Here is a 20,000-nt window from a genome sequence, read left to right on the forward strand (position 1 = left end):
GTCCTGACCATTGTAACAGTGTGTCTGTAGTACAGTGTGTTGTCCTGACCATTGTAACAGTGTGTCTGTAGTACAGTGTGTTGTCCTGACCATTGTAACAGTGTGTCTGTAGCACAGTGTGTTGTCCTGACCATTGTAACAGTGTGTCTGTAGTACAGTGTGTTGTCCTGACCATTGTAACAGTGTGTCTGTAGCACAGTGTGTTGTCCTGACCATTGTAACAGTGTGTCTGTAGTACAGTGTGTTGTCCTGACCATTGTAACAGTGTGTCTGTAGTACAGTGTGTTGTCCTGACCATTGTAACAGTGTGTCTGTAGTACAGTGTGTTGTCCTGACCATTGTAACAGTGTGTCTGTAGTACAGTGTGTTGTCCTGACCATTGTAACAGTGTGTCTGTAGCACAGTGTGTTGTCCTGACCATTGTAACAGTGTGTCTGTAGTACAGTGTGTTGTCCTGACCATTGTAACAGTGTGTCTGTAGTACAGTGTGTTGTCCTGACCATTGTAACAGTGTGTCTGTAGTACAGTGTGTTGTCCTGACCATTGTAACAGTGTGTCTGTAGTACAGTGTGTTGTCCTGACCATTGTAACAGTGTGTCTGTAGTACAGTGTGTTGTCCTGACCATTGTAACAGTGTGTCTGTAGTACAGTGTGTTGTCCTGACCATTGTAACAGTGTGTCTGTAGTACAGTGTGTTGTCCTGACCATTGTAACAGTGTGTCTGTAGCACAGTGTGTTGTCCTGACCATTGTAACAGTGTGTCTGTAGCACAGTGTGTTGTCCTGACCATTGTAACAGTGTGTCTGTAGTACAGTGTGTTGTCCTGACCATTGTAACAGTGTGTCTGTCGTACAGTGTGTTGTCCTGACCATTGTAACAGTGTGTCTGTCGTACAGTGTGTTGTCCTGACCATTGTAACAGTGTGTCTGTCGTACAGTGTGTTGTCCTGACCATTGTAACAGTGTGTCTGTAGCACAGTGTGTTGTCCTGACCATTGTAACAGTGTGTCTGTAGCACAGTGTGTTGTCCTGACCATTGTAACAGTGTGTCTGTAGTACAGTGTGTTGTCCTGACCATTGTAACAGTGTGTCTGTAGTACAGTGTGTTGTCCTGACCATTGTAACAGTGTGTCTGTAGTACAGTGTGTTGTCCTGACCATTGTAACAGTGTGTCTGTAGCACAGTGTGTTGTCCTGACCATTGTAACAGTGTGTCTGTAGCACAGTGTGTTGTCCTGACCATTGTAACAGTGTGTCTGTAGTACAGTGTGTTGTCCTGACCATTGTAACAGTGTGTCTGTAGCACAGTGTGTTGTCCTGACCATTGTAACAGTGTGTCTGTAGTACAGTGTGTTGTCCTGACCATTGTAACAGTGTGTCTGTAGTACAGTGTGTTGTCCTGACCATTGTAACAGTGTGTCTGTAGTACAGTGTGTTGTCCTGACCATTGTAACAGTGTGTCTGTAGTACAGTGTGTTGTCCTGACCATTGTAACAGTGTGTCTGTAGCACAGTGTGTTGTCCTGACCATTGTAACAGTGTGTCTGTCGTACAGTGTGTTGTCCTGACCATTGTAACAGTGTGTCTGTAGTACAGTGTGTTGTCCTGACCATTGTAACAGTGTGTCTGTAGCACAGTGTGTTGTCCTGACCATTGTAACAGTGTGTCTGTAGCACAGTGTGTTGTCCTGACCATTGTAACAGTGTGTCTGTAGCACAGTGTGTTGTCCTGACCATTGTAACAGTGTGTCTGTAGTACAGTGTGTTGTCCTGACCATTGTAACAGTGTGTCTGTAGTACAGTGTGTTGTCCTGACCATTGTAACAGTGTGTCTGTAGCACAGTGTGTTGTCCTGACCATTGTAACAGTGTGTCTGTAGTACAGTGTGTTGTCCTGACCATTGTAATAGTGTGTCTGTAGTACAGTGTGTTGTCCTGACCATTGTAATAGTGTGTCTGTAGTACAGTGTGTTGTCCTGACCATTGTAATAGTGTGTCTGTAGCACAGTGTGAGCTCTCTTGCGGTTGGCGGTCCACTCCAGTAGACAGGGAGGGTAGGTCCGGGCGCCGTGGTAACCCAGTGAAGTCCTCTGCATTGACTGGAGTAGACGGTGTTGACACAAACAGTCATATCCTCCTGGACCGAAGTCTGAGACAAACCTAACACACACACACACACACACACACACACACACACACACACACGCACGATACACACACACACACACACACACACGCAAACACGCACGCACGCACACACACACACACACACACACACACACACACACACACACACACACACACACACACACACAGAAACAGGACAACATAACACTTTCCAAATATGAAAACATTTACAACAACATTCATCTGTGTGTGTGTGTATCGTGTGTGTGTGTGTGTGTGTGTGTGTATCAGTGTGTGTGTGTGTGTGTGTCGTGTGTGTGTGTGTATCGTGTGTGTGTGTGTATCGTGTGTGTGTGTGTGTATCAGTGTGTGTGTGTGTGTGTGTGTGTATCGGTGTGTGTGTATCAGCGTGTGTGTGTGTCCCTGTGTGTGTGTGTGTGTGTGTGTGTTTGCGTGCGTGCATGCGTGTGTGTGTGTGTATCGTGCGTGTGTGTGTGTGTGTGTGTGTGCGTGTGTTTGTATCAGTGTGTGTGTATCGTGCGTGTGTGTGTGTGTTTGCGTGCGTGCGTGTGTGTGTGTGTGTGTTTCTTACTTTAGCAGGTATTTTTCCAGCCGCTGCGAGGGAGGGAAGGAGGAGAGACAGGCGGAGAGGAGGAGCCAACCGCGTTCTGAGTTCTGAGGGTTGACGTTTCGCCACACTTGATTGGCTACCTGTGCCAGGATCTCATCTCGGAGGCTCTGATTGGCCAGTCCTTTCTGGATGATGTAGTTCCCAAACAGGTTCTCCTGAGCTCCGTTCAGGTCGGGGTCCCCCATGAACCTCAGAATCTAGAACAGAGTACAGAGAACACACCATGTTACATACAGTATGGTTCCATGAGAAGACTCTGGCCTACTGGTAAAATGCAGTGGGTACTTCAGGGTTACTCAGGGCAGAGCAAACTTCAGTTGGTGGTACAGTAACTGAAAAAGGTTGGGAACCACTGTTATAGAACGTAGTGTACAATGGAGAGGGTTCTAAAGGTGGGTTCTACAGAAGGTTCTAGAGCATAGTGTACCATAGAGAGGGTTCTAAAGGTAAATGTAATGTAATGTGAGTTTTAAATGTGGCTTCTAAAGGTGGGTTCTACAGAGGGTTCTAGATCGTAGTGTTCCATAGAGACAGTTCTAAAGGTGGGTTCTGCAGAGGGTTCTAGATCATAGTGTTCCATATAGAGTGTTCTAAAGGTGGGTTCTATAGAGGGTTCTAGATTGTAGTGTTCCATAGAGACAGTTCTAAAGGTGGGTTCTGCAGAGGGTTCTAGATCATAGTGTTCCATGGAGAGGGTTCTAAATGTGGGTTCTACAGAGGGTTCTAGAGCATAGTGTACCATAGAGAGGGTTCTAAAGGTGGGTTCTACAGAGCGTTCTAGAGCGTAGTGTACCATAGAGAGGGTTCTAAAGGTGGGTTCTACAGAGCGTTCTAGAGCGTAGTGTACCAGCATAAAGACGTCCACCGCTGGCTGATTCAGTTCCTCGTCCACCCGGGTCAGAGAGCGCTCCAACGGAGCAAACAACATCCCAAATAAGGCTTCCTAAACACATCAACACGGATTCACCAACTGAACACTGAGCTCAACATCAAACACACATCAACACGGATTCACCAACTGAACACTGAGCTCAACATCAAACACACATCAACACGGATTCACCAACTGAACACTGAGCTCAACATCAAACACACATCAACACGGATTCACCAACTGAACACTGAGCTCAACATAAACACACGTATTAATAACGGTGTGTTCTCACCCTGAAGATGGTCCTTATGTAGTGAGTGATGAGGTAGTTGTTGATGTTCAACGGCAGAGTCAGCTGAGGATCCACCTGGACCTTAGGGGCCTGGACCAGAGCTAGGCACTCAGAGTGGAGCTCCCTGCCACCTGGACACACAGAGAGAAGTGAGGAGCTGGACCAGAGATAGACAGAGAGATGGGAGGAGCTGGACCAGAGCTAGGCACTCAGAGTGGAGCTCCCTGCCACCTGGACACACAGAGAGATGTGAGGAGCTGGACCAGAGCTAGGCACTCAGAGTGGAGCTCCCTGCCACCTAGACACACAGAGAGATGTGAGGAGCTGGACCAGAGCTAGGCACTCAGAGTGGAGCTCCCTGCCACCTGGACACACAGAGAGAAGTGAGGAGCTGGACCAGAGACAGACACTCAGAGTGGAGCTCCCTGCCACCTAGACACACAGAGAGATGTGAGGATCTGGACCAGAGCTAGACAGAGAGATGTGAGGAGCTGGACCAGAGATAGTGTGCTATTCAGGATAATAGCCTACCTGAGGTAGCCTGCAGCAGAAACCCCAACTCAGCAGGGATGGGCAGAGTTGTAACGTTCACAACTTCTCTGTTGGCCCGCTCCTACACAGAGGGGTTAGAGGTTAGAGGTCAGGGGTCAGTCAAGGGTTCAGATCAAAGCTAGGGTGAAAACACTCAAATGAGGGACAATAGTATTCTATTATTCTGGTATTCTGGTATTCTAGAATTCTAATATTCTAGTATTCCATTATTATAATATTATATTATTCTACTATTCTAATATTAGAATATTCTAGTATTCTAGTATTCAATTATTCAATTATTCCAGTATTATAGTATTCTACTATTCTAGTGTTCTATTATCCGAGCATCCTAGAATTCTTAGTATTTTTAGTATTCTAGTATTCTATTATTCTGGTATTCTAATATTCTAGTATTCTAGTATTCCAGTATTCTAATATTGTAGTATTCTAATATTCTTGTATTCTAGTACTATAGTTTTCTAATATTCTAATATTCTAATATACTAGTATTCTAATATTCTACTATTCTAATATTCTAGTATTCCAGTATTCTAATATTCTAATATTCTAGTATTCCAGTATTCTAATATTCTAGTGTTCTAGTATTTTATAATTCCAATATTCTATTATTATAATATTCCAGTATTATAATATTATATTATTCTACTATTCTAGGATGCTAGTATTGTTAGAGTTCTAGTATTCTAATATTCTAGTATTACAGTATTCTATTATTCTAGTATTCTAATATTCTTGTATTCTAATATTCTAGTATTCTAGTATTCTAGTATTCTAAAATTCTAGTATTCCATTATTATAATATTCTAGTAGTATAGTATTCTATTATTCTGTTATTATAGTATTATATTATTCCATTATTATAGTACTCTATCATTCTAGTATTATAGTATTATAGAATTCCATTATTATAATAGTATAATATTATTGTATTCCATTTTTCTAATATTCTAATATTCTTGTATTCTAATACTCTAGTATTCTAATATTCTAGTATTCCATCATTATAATATTCTAGTATTCTAGTATTTTATTTTTATAGTATTCCAGTATTCCATTATTATAAAATCCATTATTATAGTATTATATTATTATAGTATTCTAGTATTATATTATTCCAGTATTATAGTATTATATTTTTCTAATATTATATTATTCTAGTATTCCATTATTATAATATTATAATATTCTAGTATTCCATTTTTCTAATATTATAACATTCTAGTATTCTATTATTCTAATATTGTAGTATTCTAATATTCTAGTATTCTAATGTTCTAGTATTCTAATATTCTAGTATTCCATTTTTATAATATTCTAGTATTCAGGTACTAGAATATTCTATTATGTCAGTAATCCATTATTATAATATTCTAGTGTTCTGGTATTCTATTATTATTGTATTATAATAATCTAGTATTCTAATTGTCCAGTATTCCATTATTATGATATTATAGTATTATTGTAACGGCGTTCTTCGTTTGTCGCAAGAAAGTCGGACCGAAATGCAGCGTGTTGGTTACTCATGTTTTTAATGAAACAAAATGACGATTACATAAAAATACTGAGACAAATACAAAAACAACAAAACGGAACGTGAAACCTAAATACAGCCTATCTGGTGAAACTACACAGAGACAGGAACAATCACCCACACCATACAAAGTGAAACCCAGGCTACCTAAATACGGTTCCCAATCAGAGACAACGAGAATCACCTGACTCTGATTGAGAACCGCCTCAGGCAGCCAAACCTATGCAACACCCCTACTCAGCCGCAATCCCAATAACTAAAAAACCCCAACACGAAATACAATAACATAAACCCATGTCACACCCTGGCCTGACCAACTAATTAACGAAAACACAAAATACTAAGACCAAGGCGTGACAATTATAGTATTCTATTATTCTAGTATTCTTAGTATTTTTAGTAGTCTAGTAGTCTGGTATTCTTGTATTCTATTATTATAGAATTCTAGTATATTCTAGTATTCTTGTATTATAATATTCTAGTATTCCATTATCACAATATTATAATATTCTAGTATTCTAATAATCCAGTATTCTAATATTCTAATATTCTAGTATTCTAGTGTTATAATACTCTAATATTCTAGTATTCTAGTATTCTAATATTCTAGTATTCTGTTATTCAAATATTCGAATATTCTAATACTCTAGTATTCTGGTATTATAATATTCCAATATTCTAGTATTCTTGTATTCTAGTATTCTAGTATTCTATTATTCTAATATTCTAGTATTCCATTATTTTAATATTCTGGTTTCCCATTATTATAATATTCTATTATTCTAGTATTATAAAAATATAGTATTCCATTATTATAATATTCTAATATTCATTTATTATTGTATTAAAAAATGCTAGTATTCTATTATTCTAGTATTATAATAATCCATCATTATTGTATTCTAATATTCTAGTATTCTATTATTCTAGTATTCTATTATTCTAGTATTCTATTATTCTAATATGTACTATTGTTAACCTTTATTTAACTAGACAAGTCAGTTAAGTCAGTTAAGAACAAATTCTTATTTTCAATGACGGCCTAGGAACAGTGGGTTAACTGCCTGTTCAGGGGCAGAACGACAGATTTCTACCTTGTCAGCTCGTGGGTTTGAACTTGCAACCTTATTATTATATTATTCTGGTATTATAATATTCTAATATTATATTATTCTGGTATTATAATGTTCTAATATTATAGTGTGCTATGATTCCATTATTCCATTATTCTAGTATTCGGTTATTCTAGTATTTTATTATTCTAGTATTCTAGTATTCCTGTATTTTATTTTTCCAACTCTCAACAGTAAGTTACCCTGACAGAGTTAGCAGAAATAACCCCCCCCCCCCCAAGAAGCTGCCCATCCCTGATACACAGAATATATTTTCATAAGCGCAAGGTGATTGAAAGAGACTGGTTAGAATGTCTGACTGAAATACAAATCCACCTTTTTCCCCACAGTTTACTGATGTTTAAATTTGTTGATGAAACCCGGGACATGTGGTCAAAGGGTCAAAGTGCGGGACTGTCACGTACATTCCGGGACACGTGGTAATACTAATTAACCAATCAGAGGTGGAGTCAGAAGGAAAGGGACAAGGTCTTTACCTCCTCTATCCTCCTAAACTCCTCCTCGGCTCTCCTGATTGGCTCGATCTCCGCCTGAAAGGAATCCAAACATTAAACACTCATCACTCAATCCTTCCATCCCTTCTGTTTCGGACCCTGGTGTGTGTGTGTGTGTGTGTGTGTGTGTGTGTGTGTGTGTGAGAACAGAGTCATCCTATCCACTCACACAGGCTCTCCCCTCTCCTGTTACTTACTGTGTGTTACTGTGTGTAGTTGTGAAGTGTGTGTGTGCGGTGTCTGTGTGTGTGTGTGTGTGTGTGTGTGTGTGTGTGTGTGTGTGTGTGTGTGTGTGTGTGTGTGTGTGTGTGTGTGTGTGTGTGTGTGTGTGTGTGTGTGTGTGTGTGTGTGTGTGTGTGCGTGTGTGTGTGTTACCTTCATATAGCTTCGACGGTTGATGTAGAGCAACACGATGGAACGGAACTTGATGAGGTACTTCCTCTTCAGAGCAAACCTCTTCCTGTTTACAGAGAGACAGGGTCTGACTGGCTATTTAGAGAGAGACAAGCTCCGATAAACTGTTTACAGAAAGACATGCTTTGATTGGCTGTTTACAGAGAGAGGGGTTTGATTGGACAAAACCATAAGAACTTTACAGAGAGACAGGGTTTGATTGGACAAAACCATAAGAACTTTACAGAAGGAACAAAGTGTGTGTGTGTGTGTGTGTGTGTGTGTGTGTGTGTGTGTGTGTGTTACCTTGCCAGGTGTCCTCTACAGAAGGTCTGTAGTTGAATCATGGTGTTTCGGAACTTGTTCCGTCTCTTCCTGATGAAGTACAGCCGTGTGTAACGCTGCAGGGTCACGGCAGCCACGTGGAACACCAGATCACGCTTCCACTCCATCAGTTGGTACAGCTCCTCCTTCAGGAACATCTACACATGGGGACACTAAATCACCCTTCCTCTCCTACAGCTCCTCCTTCAGGAACATCTACACATGGGGACACTAGATCACCCTTCCTCTCCTAGAGCTCCTCCTTCAGGAACATCTACACATGGGGACACTAGATCACCCTTCCTCTCCTACAGCTCCTCCTTCAGGAACATCTACACATGGGGACTCTAGATCACCCTTCCTCTCCTAGAGCTCCTCCTTCAGGAACATCTACACATGGGGACTCTAGATCACCCTTCCTCTCCTACAGCTGGTACAGCTCCTCCTTCAGGAACATCTACACATGGGGACACTAGATCACCCTTCCTCTCCTACAGCTCCTCCTTCAGGAACATCTACACATGGGGACACTAGATCACCCTTCCTCTCCTACAGCTCCTCCTTCAGGAACATCTACACATGGGGACACTAGATCACCCTTCCTCTCCTAGAGCTCCTCCTTCAGGAACATCTACACATGGGGACACTAGATCACCCTTCCTCTCCTACAGCTCCTCCTTCAGGAACATCTACACATGGGGACACTAGATCACCCTTCCTCTCCTACAGCTGGTACAGCTCCTCCTTCAGGAACATCTACACATGGGGACACTAGATCACCCTTCCTCTCCTACAGCTCCTCCTTCAGGAACATCTACACATGGGGACACTAGATCACCCTTCCTCTCCTACAGCTCCTCCTTCAGGAACATCTACACATGGGGACACTAGATCACCCTTCCTCTCCTACAGCTCCTCCTTCAGGAACATCTACACATGGGGACACTAGATCACCCTTCCTCTCCTACAGCTCCTCCTTCAGGAAAATCTACACATGGGGACTCTAGATCACCCTTCCTCTCCTAGAGCTCCTCCTCCAGGAACATCTACACATGGGGACTCTAGATCACCCTTCCTCACCTAGAGCTCCTCCTTCAGGAACATCTACACATGGGGACACTAGATCACCCTTCCTCTCCTACAGCTGGTACAGCTCCTCCTTCAGGAACATCTACACATGGGGACTCTAGATCACCCTTCCTCTCCAACTTCGCAAGTCAGTTAAGAACAAATTCTTATTTCAATGACTACACCAGTCAAACCTGGACGACGCTGGGACAATTGTGAGCCGCCCTATGGGACTCTCCATCAAGGCCGGTTGTGGTGCAGCTGGAATCAAACCATGGTGTCTGTAGTGACGAGTCTAGCGCTGAGATGCCTTAGAGCGCTGCGTCACTCGAGAAACCACAAATATAGGTGTGCCAAGCTTGTAGCGTCATACCCAAGAAGACTCGAGGCTGTACTCCCTGTCAAAGGCGCTTCTACAAAGTACTCACTAAAGTGTCTGAATCCTTTAAAAAATAATACATTTGCAAAAAAAATTACAAAAATATGTTTTTGCTTTGTCAATATGAGATATTGTGTATAGATTGATCAGGATTTAAAATAAAATAAAATTAAAATTTTAAATTTTTAAATAAAATAAATTGTATAAGGCTGTAATGTAACAAAATGGGGAAAAAGTGAAGGGGTCTGAATACTTTCCGAATGCACTGAATACAGGAGGACATGTGTCTGAATACTGGAGGACATGTGTCTGAATACAGGAGGACGTGTGTCTGTATACAGGAGGACGTGTGTCTGAATACAGGAGGACGTGTGTCTGAATACAGGAGGACGTGTGTCTGAATACAGGAGGACATGTGTCTGAATACAGGAGGACATGTGTCTGAATACAGGAGGACATGTGTCTGTATACAGGAGGACATGTGTCTGAATACAGGAGGACATGTGTCTGTATACAGGAGGACATGTGTCTGAATACAGGAAGACATGTGTCTGAATACAGGAGGACGTGTGTCTGAATACAGGAAGACATGTGTCTGAATACAGGAGGACATGTGTCTGAATACAGGAGGACATGTGTCTGTATACAGGAGGACATGTGTCTGTATACAGGAGGACATGTGTCTGTATACAGGAGGACATGTGTCAGAATACAGGAGGACATGTGTCTGAATACAGGAGGACATGTGTCTGTATACAGGAGGACATGTGTCTGTATACAGGAGGACATGTGTCAGAATACAGGAGGACATGTGTCTGAATACAGGAGGACATGTGTCTGTATACAGGAGGACATGTGTCTGAATACAGGAGGACATGTGTCTGTATACAGGAGGACGTGTGTCTGAATACAGGAGGACGTGTGTCTGTATACAGGAGGACATGTGTCTGTATACAGGAGGACATGTGTCTGAATACAGGAGGACATGTGTCTGTATACAGGAGGACATGTGTCTGAATACATGAGGACATGTGTCTGTATACAGGAGGACATGTGTCTGAATACAGGAGGACATGTGTCTGAATACAGGAGGACATGTGTCTGAATACTGGAGGACATGTGTCTGAATACAGGAGGACATGTGTCTGTATACAGGAGGACATGTGTCTGAATACAGGAGGACATGTGTCTGAATACAGGAGGACATGTGTCTGAATACAGGAGGACATGTGTCTGAATACAGGAGGACATGTGTCTGTATACAGGAGGACATGTGTCTGTATACAGGAGGACATGTGTCTGAATACAGGAGGACATGTGTCTGAATACAGGAGGACATGTGTCTGAATACAGGAGGACATGTGTCTGAATACAGGAGGACATGTGTCTGAATACAGGAGGACATGTGTCTGAATACAGGAGGACATGTGTCTGAATACGTATGTCTGTATACAGGAGGACATGTGTCTGTATACAGGAGGACATGTGTCTGAATACGTATGTCTGTATACAGGAGGACATGTGTCTGAATACAGGAGGACATGTGTCTGAATACTGGAGGACGTGTGTCTGAATACAGGAGGACATGTGTCTGAATACAGGAGGACATGTGTCTGTATACAGGAGGACATGTGTCTGAATACAGGAGGACATGTGTCTGTATACAGGAGGACATGTGTCTGTATACAGGAGGACATGTGTCTGTATACAGGAGGACATGTGTCTGAATACAGGAGGACATGTGTCTGTATACAGGAGGACACGTGTCTGAATACAGGAGGACATGTGTCTGTATACAGGAGGACATGTGTCTGAATACAGGAGGACATGTGTCTGAATACAGGAGGACATGTGTCTGAATACAGGAGGACATGTGTCTGAATACAGGAGGACATGTGTCTGAATACAGGAGGACATGTGTCTGTATACAGGAGGACATGTGTCTGAATACAGGAGGACATGTGTCTGAATACAGGGGGACATGTGTCTGAATACAGGAGGACATGTGTCTGAATACTGGAGGACATGTGTCTGAATACAGGAGGACATGTGTCTGAATACAGGAGGACATGTGTCTGAATACTGGAGGACATGTGTCTGTATACAGGAGGACATGTGTCTGAATACAGGAGGACATGTGTCTGTATACAGGAGGACATGTGTCTGAATACAGGAGGACATGTGTCTGAATACAGGAGGACATGTGTCTGTATACAGGAGGACATGTGTCTGTATACAGGAGGACATGTGTCTGAATACAGGAGGACATGTGTCTGAATACAGGAGGACATGTGTCTGAATACAGGAGGACATGTATCTGTATACAGGAGGACATGTGTCTGTATACAGGAGGACATGTGTCTGAATACAGGAGGACATGTGTCTGAATACAGGAGGACATGTGTCTGAATACATGAGGACATGTGTCTGAATACAGGAGGACATGTGTCTGTATACAGGAGGACATGTGTCTGAATACAGGAGGACATGTGTCTGTATACAGGAGGACATGTGTCTGTATACAGGAGGACATGTGTCTGAATACAGGAGGACATGTGTCTGAATACAGGAGGACATGTGTCTGAATACAGGAGGACATGTGTCTGTATACAGGAGGACATGTGTCTGTATACAGGAGGACATGCGTATGTATACAGGAGGACATGTGTCTGAATACAGGAGGACATGTGTCTGAATACAGGAGGACATGTGTCTGAATACAGGAGGACATGTGTCTGAATACATGAGGACATGTGTCTGAATACAGGAGGACATGTGTCTGTATACAGGAGGACATGTGTCTGTATACAGGAGGACATGTGTCTGAATACAGGAGGACATGTGTCTGTATACAGGAGGACATGTGTCTGTATACAGGAGGACATGTGTCAGAATACAGGAGGACATGTGTCTGTATACAGGAGGACATGTGTCTGAATACAGGAGGACATGTGTCTGAATACAGGAGGACATGTGTCTGTATACAGGAGGACATGTGTCTGTATACAGGAGGACATGTGTCAGAATACTGGAGGACATGTGTCTGTATACAGGAGGACATGTGTCTGTATACAGGAGGACATGTGTCTGTATACAGGAGGACATGTGTCTGTATACAGGAGGACATGTGTCTGAATACAGGAGGACATGTGTCTGAATAAGTATGTATGTATACAGGAGGACATGTGTCTGTATACAGGAGGACATGTGTCTGAATACAGGAGGACATGTGTCTGTATACAGGAGGACATGTGTCTGTATACAGGAGGACATGTGTCTGAATACAGGAGGACATGTGTCTGAATACAGGAGGACATGTGTCTGAATACAGGAGGACATGTGTCTGTATACAGGAGGACATGTGTCTGAATACAGGAGGACATGTGTCTGAATACAGGAGGACATGTGTCTGAATACAGGAGGACATGTGTCTGAATACAGGAGGACATGTGTCTGAATACATACAGGAGGACATGTGTCTGAATACAGGAGGACATGTGTCTGAATACAGGAGGACATGTGTCTGAATACAGGAGGACATGTGTCTGAATACAGGAGGACATGTGTCTGAATACAGGAGGACATGTGTCTGAATACAGGAGGACATGTGTCTGAATACAGGAGGACATGTGTCTGTATACAGGAGGACATGTGTCTGTATACAGGAGGACATGTGTCTGAATACAGGAGGACATGTGTCTGAATACAGGAGGACATGTGTCTGTATACAGGAGGACATGTGTCTGTATACAGGAGGACATGTGTCTGAATACAGGAGGACATGTGTCTGAATACAGGAGGACATGTGTCTGAATACAGGAGGACATGTGTCTGAATACAGGAGGACATGTGTCTGTATACAGGAGGACATGTGTCTGAATACAGGAGGACATGTGTCTGTATACAGGAGGACATGTGTCTGAATACAGGAGGACATGTGTCTGAATAAGTATGTATGTATACAGGAGGACAGGTGTCTGAATAAGTATGTATGTATACAGGAGGACATAAGTCTTTGTTAGGCACATGTTCGCACTTCCTCAAATCGTTTGGAGAAAACTTCCTGTCTATTTTAATTCAGCTATGTTCAATTCTAATCTTCATACTATAAAACAAAAATATCAAATAATTCCTAGGAATTCTGAGCGAATCTTGTCTGCTAAATGAACTAGTGTGGCCCACAGCCATATGGCATAGCATTTGACCCTGCTGGCTTTCTATGAACATTTGAACATTTTGGCCATGTTCTGTTATCATCTCCACCCGGCACAGCCAGAAGAGGACTGGCCACCCCTCATAGCCTGGTTCCTCTCTAGGTTTCTTCCTAGGTTTTGGCCTTTCTAGGGAGTTTTTCCTAGCCACTGTGCTTCTACACCTGCATTGCTTGCTGTTTGGGGTTTTAGGCTGGATTTCTGAACAGCACTTTGAGATATCAGCTGATGTAAGAAGGGCTTTATAAATACATTTGATTTGATTTGAGGGCCAGATCAGGGCCTAAGATGCTGTTCTTCTGAAATAGACTACATTTTCTTCATATCATGTCTCTTTGGATCTAAAATCAATGTATTCAGTGTGATGGTGTAGGCTGTATTACATGGATCTTTTAGACTTTTTAAAATGTAGATGTTCCAATGACCAATCACCAGCTGACAAAATGTCGTGACCACCACAGCCCTACACACCGACAATTATATTGACCATAATTGTCCATCCAACGTTTGTGATTTTTTATCTTTGTAGACCAACATTCAAAAGGCACTCGCACATCTGAGCAAACTTTTCTTTGCAGGTGCATGGCAACAGTTGAACGAGAGGAATGAAAAAAAGATGAATGAAAAAGGAAACCTTGACACTGATCCTTAATAAGCTTTGCGTATCGGTCTCACGGCCTTCGTCTGAGCTTTTGTTTTTTTAAATTAGCACCTTTATGTCGACCACACCCACATCCGTTCCATGCATGGATAGGGGTTGGAGGATTGTGATTTTTTTTTATCTATGTATACCAGCCTGCGATACCCTAACCCTCATGTTAAAATTGATCAAATGCAATGTATCTTATGTTTTCCCTTTTCCCATGAGCCATTTACAGTTACCCAACCTCAAACCCCACAAAGCAAGCAATGCAGAGCCACAGTGGATAGGAAGAACCAGGAAGAACCTAGGAAGAACCAGGAAGAGGCTAGGAAGAACCAGGAAGAACAAAGGAAGAACCAGGAAGAACCAGGAAGAACCTAGGAAGAACCAGGAAGAACCAGGAAGAACCAGGAAGAACCAGGAATAACCAGGAAGAACCAGGAAGAATCTAGGAAGAATGTAGGAAGAACCAGGAAGAATCTAGGAAGAATGTAGGAAGAACCAGGAAGAACCTAGGAAGAGTGTAGGAAGAACCTAGGAAAACCAGGAAGAGTCTAGGAAGAACCAGAAAGAACCTAGGAAGAACCAGGAAGAACATAGGAAGAACCTAGGAAAAAACAGGAAGAACCAGAAAGAATCTAGGAAAAACCAAGAAGAACATAGGAAGAATATAGGAAGAACCAGGAAGAATCTAGGAAGAACCAGGAAGAATGTAGGAAGAACCAGGAAGAACCTAGGAACAATCTAGGAAGAATCTAGGAAGAACCTAGGAAAACCAGGAAGAGTCTAGGAAGAACCAGAAAGAACCTAGGAAGAACCAGGAAGAACCTTGGAAGAACCTAGGAAAAAACAGGAAGAACCAGAAAGAACCTAGGAAAAACCAAGAAGAACATAGGAAGAATATAGGAAAAACCAAGAAGAACATAGGAAGAATATAGGAAGAACCAGGAATAATCCTATAAAGGAAACAGGCTCTGGGGGGTGGCTCTGGGGGGTGGCTCTGGGGGGGGGGCAGTCCTCTTCTTCTCTTTTGGCAGCTCACCTTGGTAACTCCTAATTGGTATGTACCAGGTTGAACAGAACAGAGTTGATAGATCATCTCAACACAGCCCCTCCCCCTCCTCACCTTGGTAACTGCTACTTGGTATATTCCAGGTTTAACAGGACAGATCATCTCAACACAACCCCCCTCCTCACCTTGGTAACTCCTGCTTGGTATGTTCCATGTTGAACAGGACAGAGTTTATAGATCATCTCAACACAGCCCCCCCCCCCTCCTCACCTTGGTAACTCCTACTTGGTATGTCCCAGGTTTAACAGGACAGAGTTTATGGATCATCTCAACACAGGTCTCCCCGTCCGCTGGAGGTACCTCCTTTAGACACAGTAACGCCTTGTACCTGAGGAACACACACACACTTTATATGTAGTACAGCAGCACCGCTCCTAGTCTCTTGAAGATATCCTGTACAACAGACCAGGGGACATACCACCTCCTAGGAGACCACAGGAGAGATTCATGGACAACACTGATCTCAGACCAGAGGTATTACCACCTCCTAGGAGACCACAGGAGAGATTCATGGACAACACTGATCTCAGACCAGAGGAAGTACCACCTCCTAGGAGACCACAGGAGAGATTCATGGACAACACTGATCTCAGACCAGAGGAAGTACCACCTCCTAGGAGACCACAGGAGAGATTCATGGACAACACTGGTCTCAGACCAGAGGAAGTACTTTATCCTAGGAGACCACAGGAGAGATTCATGGACAACACTGATCTCAGACCAGAGGAAGTACCACCTCCTAGGAGACCACAGGAGAGATTCATGGACAACACTGGTCTCAGACCAGAGGAAGTAGCACCTCCTAGGAGACCATAGGAGAGATTCATGGACAACACTGATCTCAGACCAGAGGAAGTACCACCTCCTAGGAGACCACAGGAGAGATTCATGGACAACACTGGTCTCAGACCAGAGGAAGTACCACCTCCTAGGAGACCACAGGAGAGATTCATGGACAACACTGATCTCAGACCAGAGGAAGTACCACCTCCTAGGAGACCACAGGAGAGATTCATTGACAACACTGATCTCAGACCAGAGGAAGTAGCACCTCTTGGAAGACTAAAGAAGTGATTCATGGACAACACTGGTCTCAGACCAGAAGAAGTACCACCTCTTGGAAGACTAAAGAAGTGATTCATGGACAACACTGGGCCGCCAAAAGCAAAGAAGTGAGTGATGCCACTAAAGGCTGTGACTTCCTGTCATGTGACCCACCTGTTGAGGAATTGGTAGAAGGGTATTCTGATTGGGTATCCCTCCTTCCTGATGCGTATGGTCTCCAGGATACCAGAGTAACGTAGTTGAGTCTTCACCAGCTCCGTCTCAAACTGGCCCGGCTCCTTGTGCTGGTTTGGCTTGATGCAACGTACAAAGTACGGGTTACATCTGTAGAGACACACTTAGAATGTAAAACCTTTAACCTTAGCATGAGGAACGTAGAACCCTATAATGCTGTACTCATTACTCTAGAACCCCAGAACTCGGAAGCCCAGAACACTGGAATTAGAACCATAGAATGCTGGACAGGATCTAGTCTTCAAAATTCTATGGCACCAATTGGGGGCACACAATGGTTGAATGAACGTTGTTTCCACGTCATTTCAACGTGGAATAGACATTGAATTGTCCGTGCCGAGTGGCTAGGCAGTAAATAACGCCAGAACCCCCAGAACCCTGACCTCTCCATCTTCTCCACCAGGTCCTGCAGACTACTCTGGAACTTGGCGCTGACGGTGTTGCCGGCGAGGCGGCGGGCGGTGGAGCCCCTCCTGGCGGCAGAACGCTGCTGAGACGCCAGACCCTCACTGTGTTGGAGGAACAGGTTGGACACCATGCGGTTCTTACTCCTACTGAACAGCTCCAGAACGTCCTGACGCACCAGGTCAAAGTTCTTATGGAGGAACTTATGCACCTAGAACAGGGGGAGGGGGGATAATGTTAGGAGAACATCAACAGGGGGAGGAGGGATAATGTTAGGAGGACATCAACAGGGGGAGGGGAGATAATGTTAGGAGGACATCAACAGGGGAGGGGAGATAATGTTAGGAGGACATCAACAGGGGGAGGATAGATAATGTTAGGAGAACATCAACAGGGGGAGGATAGATAATGTTAGGAGAACATCAACAGGGGGAGGGGGGATAATGTTAGGAGGACATCAACAGGGGAGGGGAGATAATGTTAGGAGGACATCAACAGGGGAGGGGAGATAATGTTAGGAGAACATCAACATGGGGAGGATAGATAATGTTAGGAGAACATCAACAGGGGGAGGATAGATAATGTTAGGAGAACATCAACAGGGGGAGGGGAGATAATGTTAGGAGGACATCAACAGGGGAGGGGAGATAATGTTAGGAGAACATCAACATGGGGAGGATAGATAATGTTAGGAGAACATCAACAGGGGGAGGATAGATAATGTTAGGAGAACATCAACAGGGGGAGGGGGATAATGTTAGGAGAACATCAACATGGGAGGGAGATAATGTTAGGAGAACATCAACAGGGGAGGGGAGATAATGTTAGGAGGACATCAACAGGGGAGGGGAGATAATGTTAGGAGAACATCAACATGGGGAGGATAGATAATGTTAGGAGAACATCAACAGGGGAGGATAGATAATGTTAGGAGAACATCAACAGGGGGAGGGGGGATAATGTTAGGAGAACATCAACATGGGAGGGGAGATAATGTTAGGAGAACATCAACAGGGGGAGGGGAGATAATGTTAGGAGGACATCAACAGGGGGAGGGGAGATAATGTTAGGAGGACATCAACAGGGGTAGGGGAGATAATGTTAGGAGGACATCAACAGGGGGAGGGGAGATAATGTTAGGAGAACATCAACAGGGGGAGGGGGGATAATGTTAGGAGAACATCAACAGGGGGAGGATAGATAATGTTAGGAGAACATCAACAGGGGGAGGATAGATAATGTTAGGAGAACATCAACAGGGGGAGGGGGGATAATGTTAGGAGAACATCAACAGGGGGAGGATAGATAATGTTAGGAGAACATCAACAGGGGGAGGGGGATAATGTTAGGAGAACATCAACAGGGGACAGGGGGAGGGGAGATAATGTTAGGAGAACATCAACAGGGGGAGGGGAGATAATGTTAGGAGGACATCAACAGGGGGAGGATAGATAATGTTAGGAGAACATCAACAAGGGGGGGTAGATAATGTTAGGAGGACATCAACATGGGAACGATAGAATGGATTGTATTATTTCTTCAGGTGTGTGTGTGTGTGTGTGTGTGTGTGTGTGTGTGTGTGTGTGTGTGTGTGTGTGTTTACTTGGTATGTGACTTTCCCAGCGTAGTGTTTCAGTGTGAACTCTGGGAGGGGCATCTTTGGCCGGGCATACAGATCGCTGTTCCCATGGTGATAGTTGCACTTCTGGAGGAAGGTGTGGTCTGTCGCCTTGTCGACAGGACAACAGGAAGTTACAGTCCGGAGTCACAGAGTTACGAGACTAGGGCTGTTTCTAACTCGCTTAGTTGGTCCCCGTTATTTACAATTCTTCCTTCATTTAAGCAAAGACTTCTGGGATATTAGAATTCTATTTTCTTTACCTTTGTTTATGTTCAACCTAGGTGACACACAGGAAGTGACGTGGCTACCTGGGGGAAGCCGCACTGGTCATCCAGGATCCTCAGTATCCCATGAGGCTTAGCGGCGATGAGGTTGATGACGGCCTGGTTGTCGCTGAAGGGAAGCTCTTGCCAGCTGATCTGCTCCCGGATGTACTCCTCCTGCAGGAAACAGCGGACATACCGGCTCAGAACACGGACGCCATTTTGGGTCAAGGCCAATGGAGGGCATGGCTTCATATGTGCCTGGAGCCATGCCAGTTGCACCGTGAAATGACTTTTTTACAAAACCCTTAACCAACGATGCAGTTTTAAGAAATAGAGTTAAGAAAATATTTACTAAATAAACAAAATATATATTTTTTAAATAAAAAGTAACACAATAAAATAACAATACCGAGGCTATATACAGGGGGGTAGCAGTACAGAGTCAATGTTCAGGGAAACAGGTTCGTCACAGTAATTTGGGGGAGGGGGTGCCGATGTAAATGTAAATATTAGATGATTTGTTCAGCAGTCGTATGGCAGTAGAAGCTGTTGAGGAGCTTTCTGGTTCTTGACTTGGTCCTCCGGTACCGCTTGCCGTGCGGTAGCAGAGAAAACAGCCTGTGACTTGGGGTGACTAGAGTCTTTAACGAATTTATGGGCTTTCCTCTGACACCGCCTGGTATATAG

The 20,000-nt window shown here is 43.6% G+C and overlaps 1 protein-coding gene across 1 annotated transcript in view; it reads right to left on the reverse strand.

Annotated features, from left to right (window-relative positions):
• Positions 1-20,000, reverse strand: part of LOC135537289 (unconventional myosin-XV-like) — a 151,510-nt gene that overhangs the window by 111,947 nt on the left and 19,563 nt on the right. The window contains 13 exon segments of the mRNA XM_064963481.1: positions 1,977-2,155; positions 2,715-2,950; positions 3,601-3,696; positions 3,920-4,050; positions 4,451-4,532; positions 7,615-7,668; positions 8,008-8,092; positions 8,332-8,507; positions 15,933-16,050; positions 16,941-17,111; positions 17,405-17,637; positions 19,030-19,155; positions 19,356-19,487. Coding sequence (XP_064819553.1) covers positions 1,977-2,155; positions 2,715-2,950; positions 3,601-3,696; positions 3,920-4,050; positions 4,451-4,532; positions 7,615-7,668; positions 8,008-8,092; positions 8,332-8,507; positions 15,933-16,050; positions 16,941-17,111; positions 17,405-17,637; positions 19,030-19,155; positions 19,356-19,487 — 1,819 coding nt within the window.

Source organism: Oncorhynchus masou, unplaced genomic scaffold, assembly GCF_036934945.1.
Source record: "Oncorhynchus masou masou isolate Uvic2021 unplaced genomic scaffold, UVic_Omas_1.1 unplaced_scaffold_744, whole genome shotgun sequence".
In the NCBI taxonomy this organism is placed as follows: domain Eukaryota; kingdom Metazoa; phylum Chordata; class Actinopteri; order Salmoniformes; family Salmonidae; genus Oncorhynchus; species Oncorhynchus masou.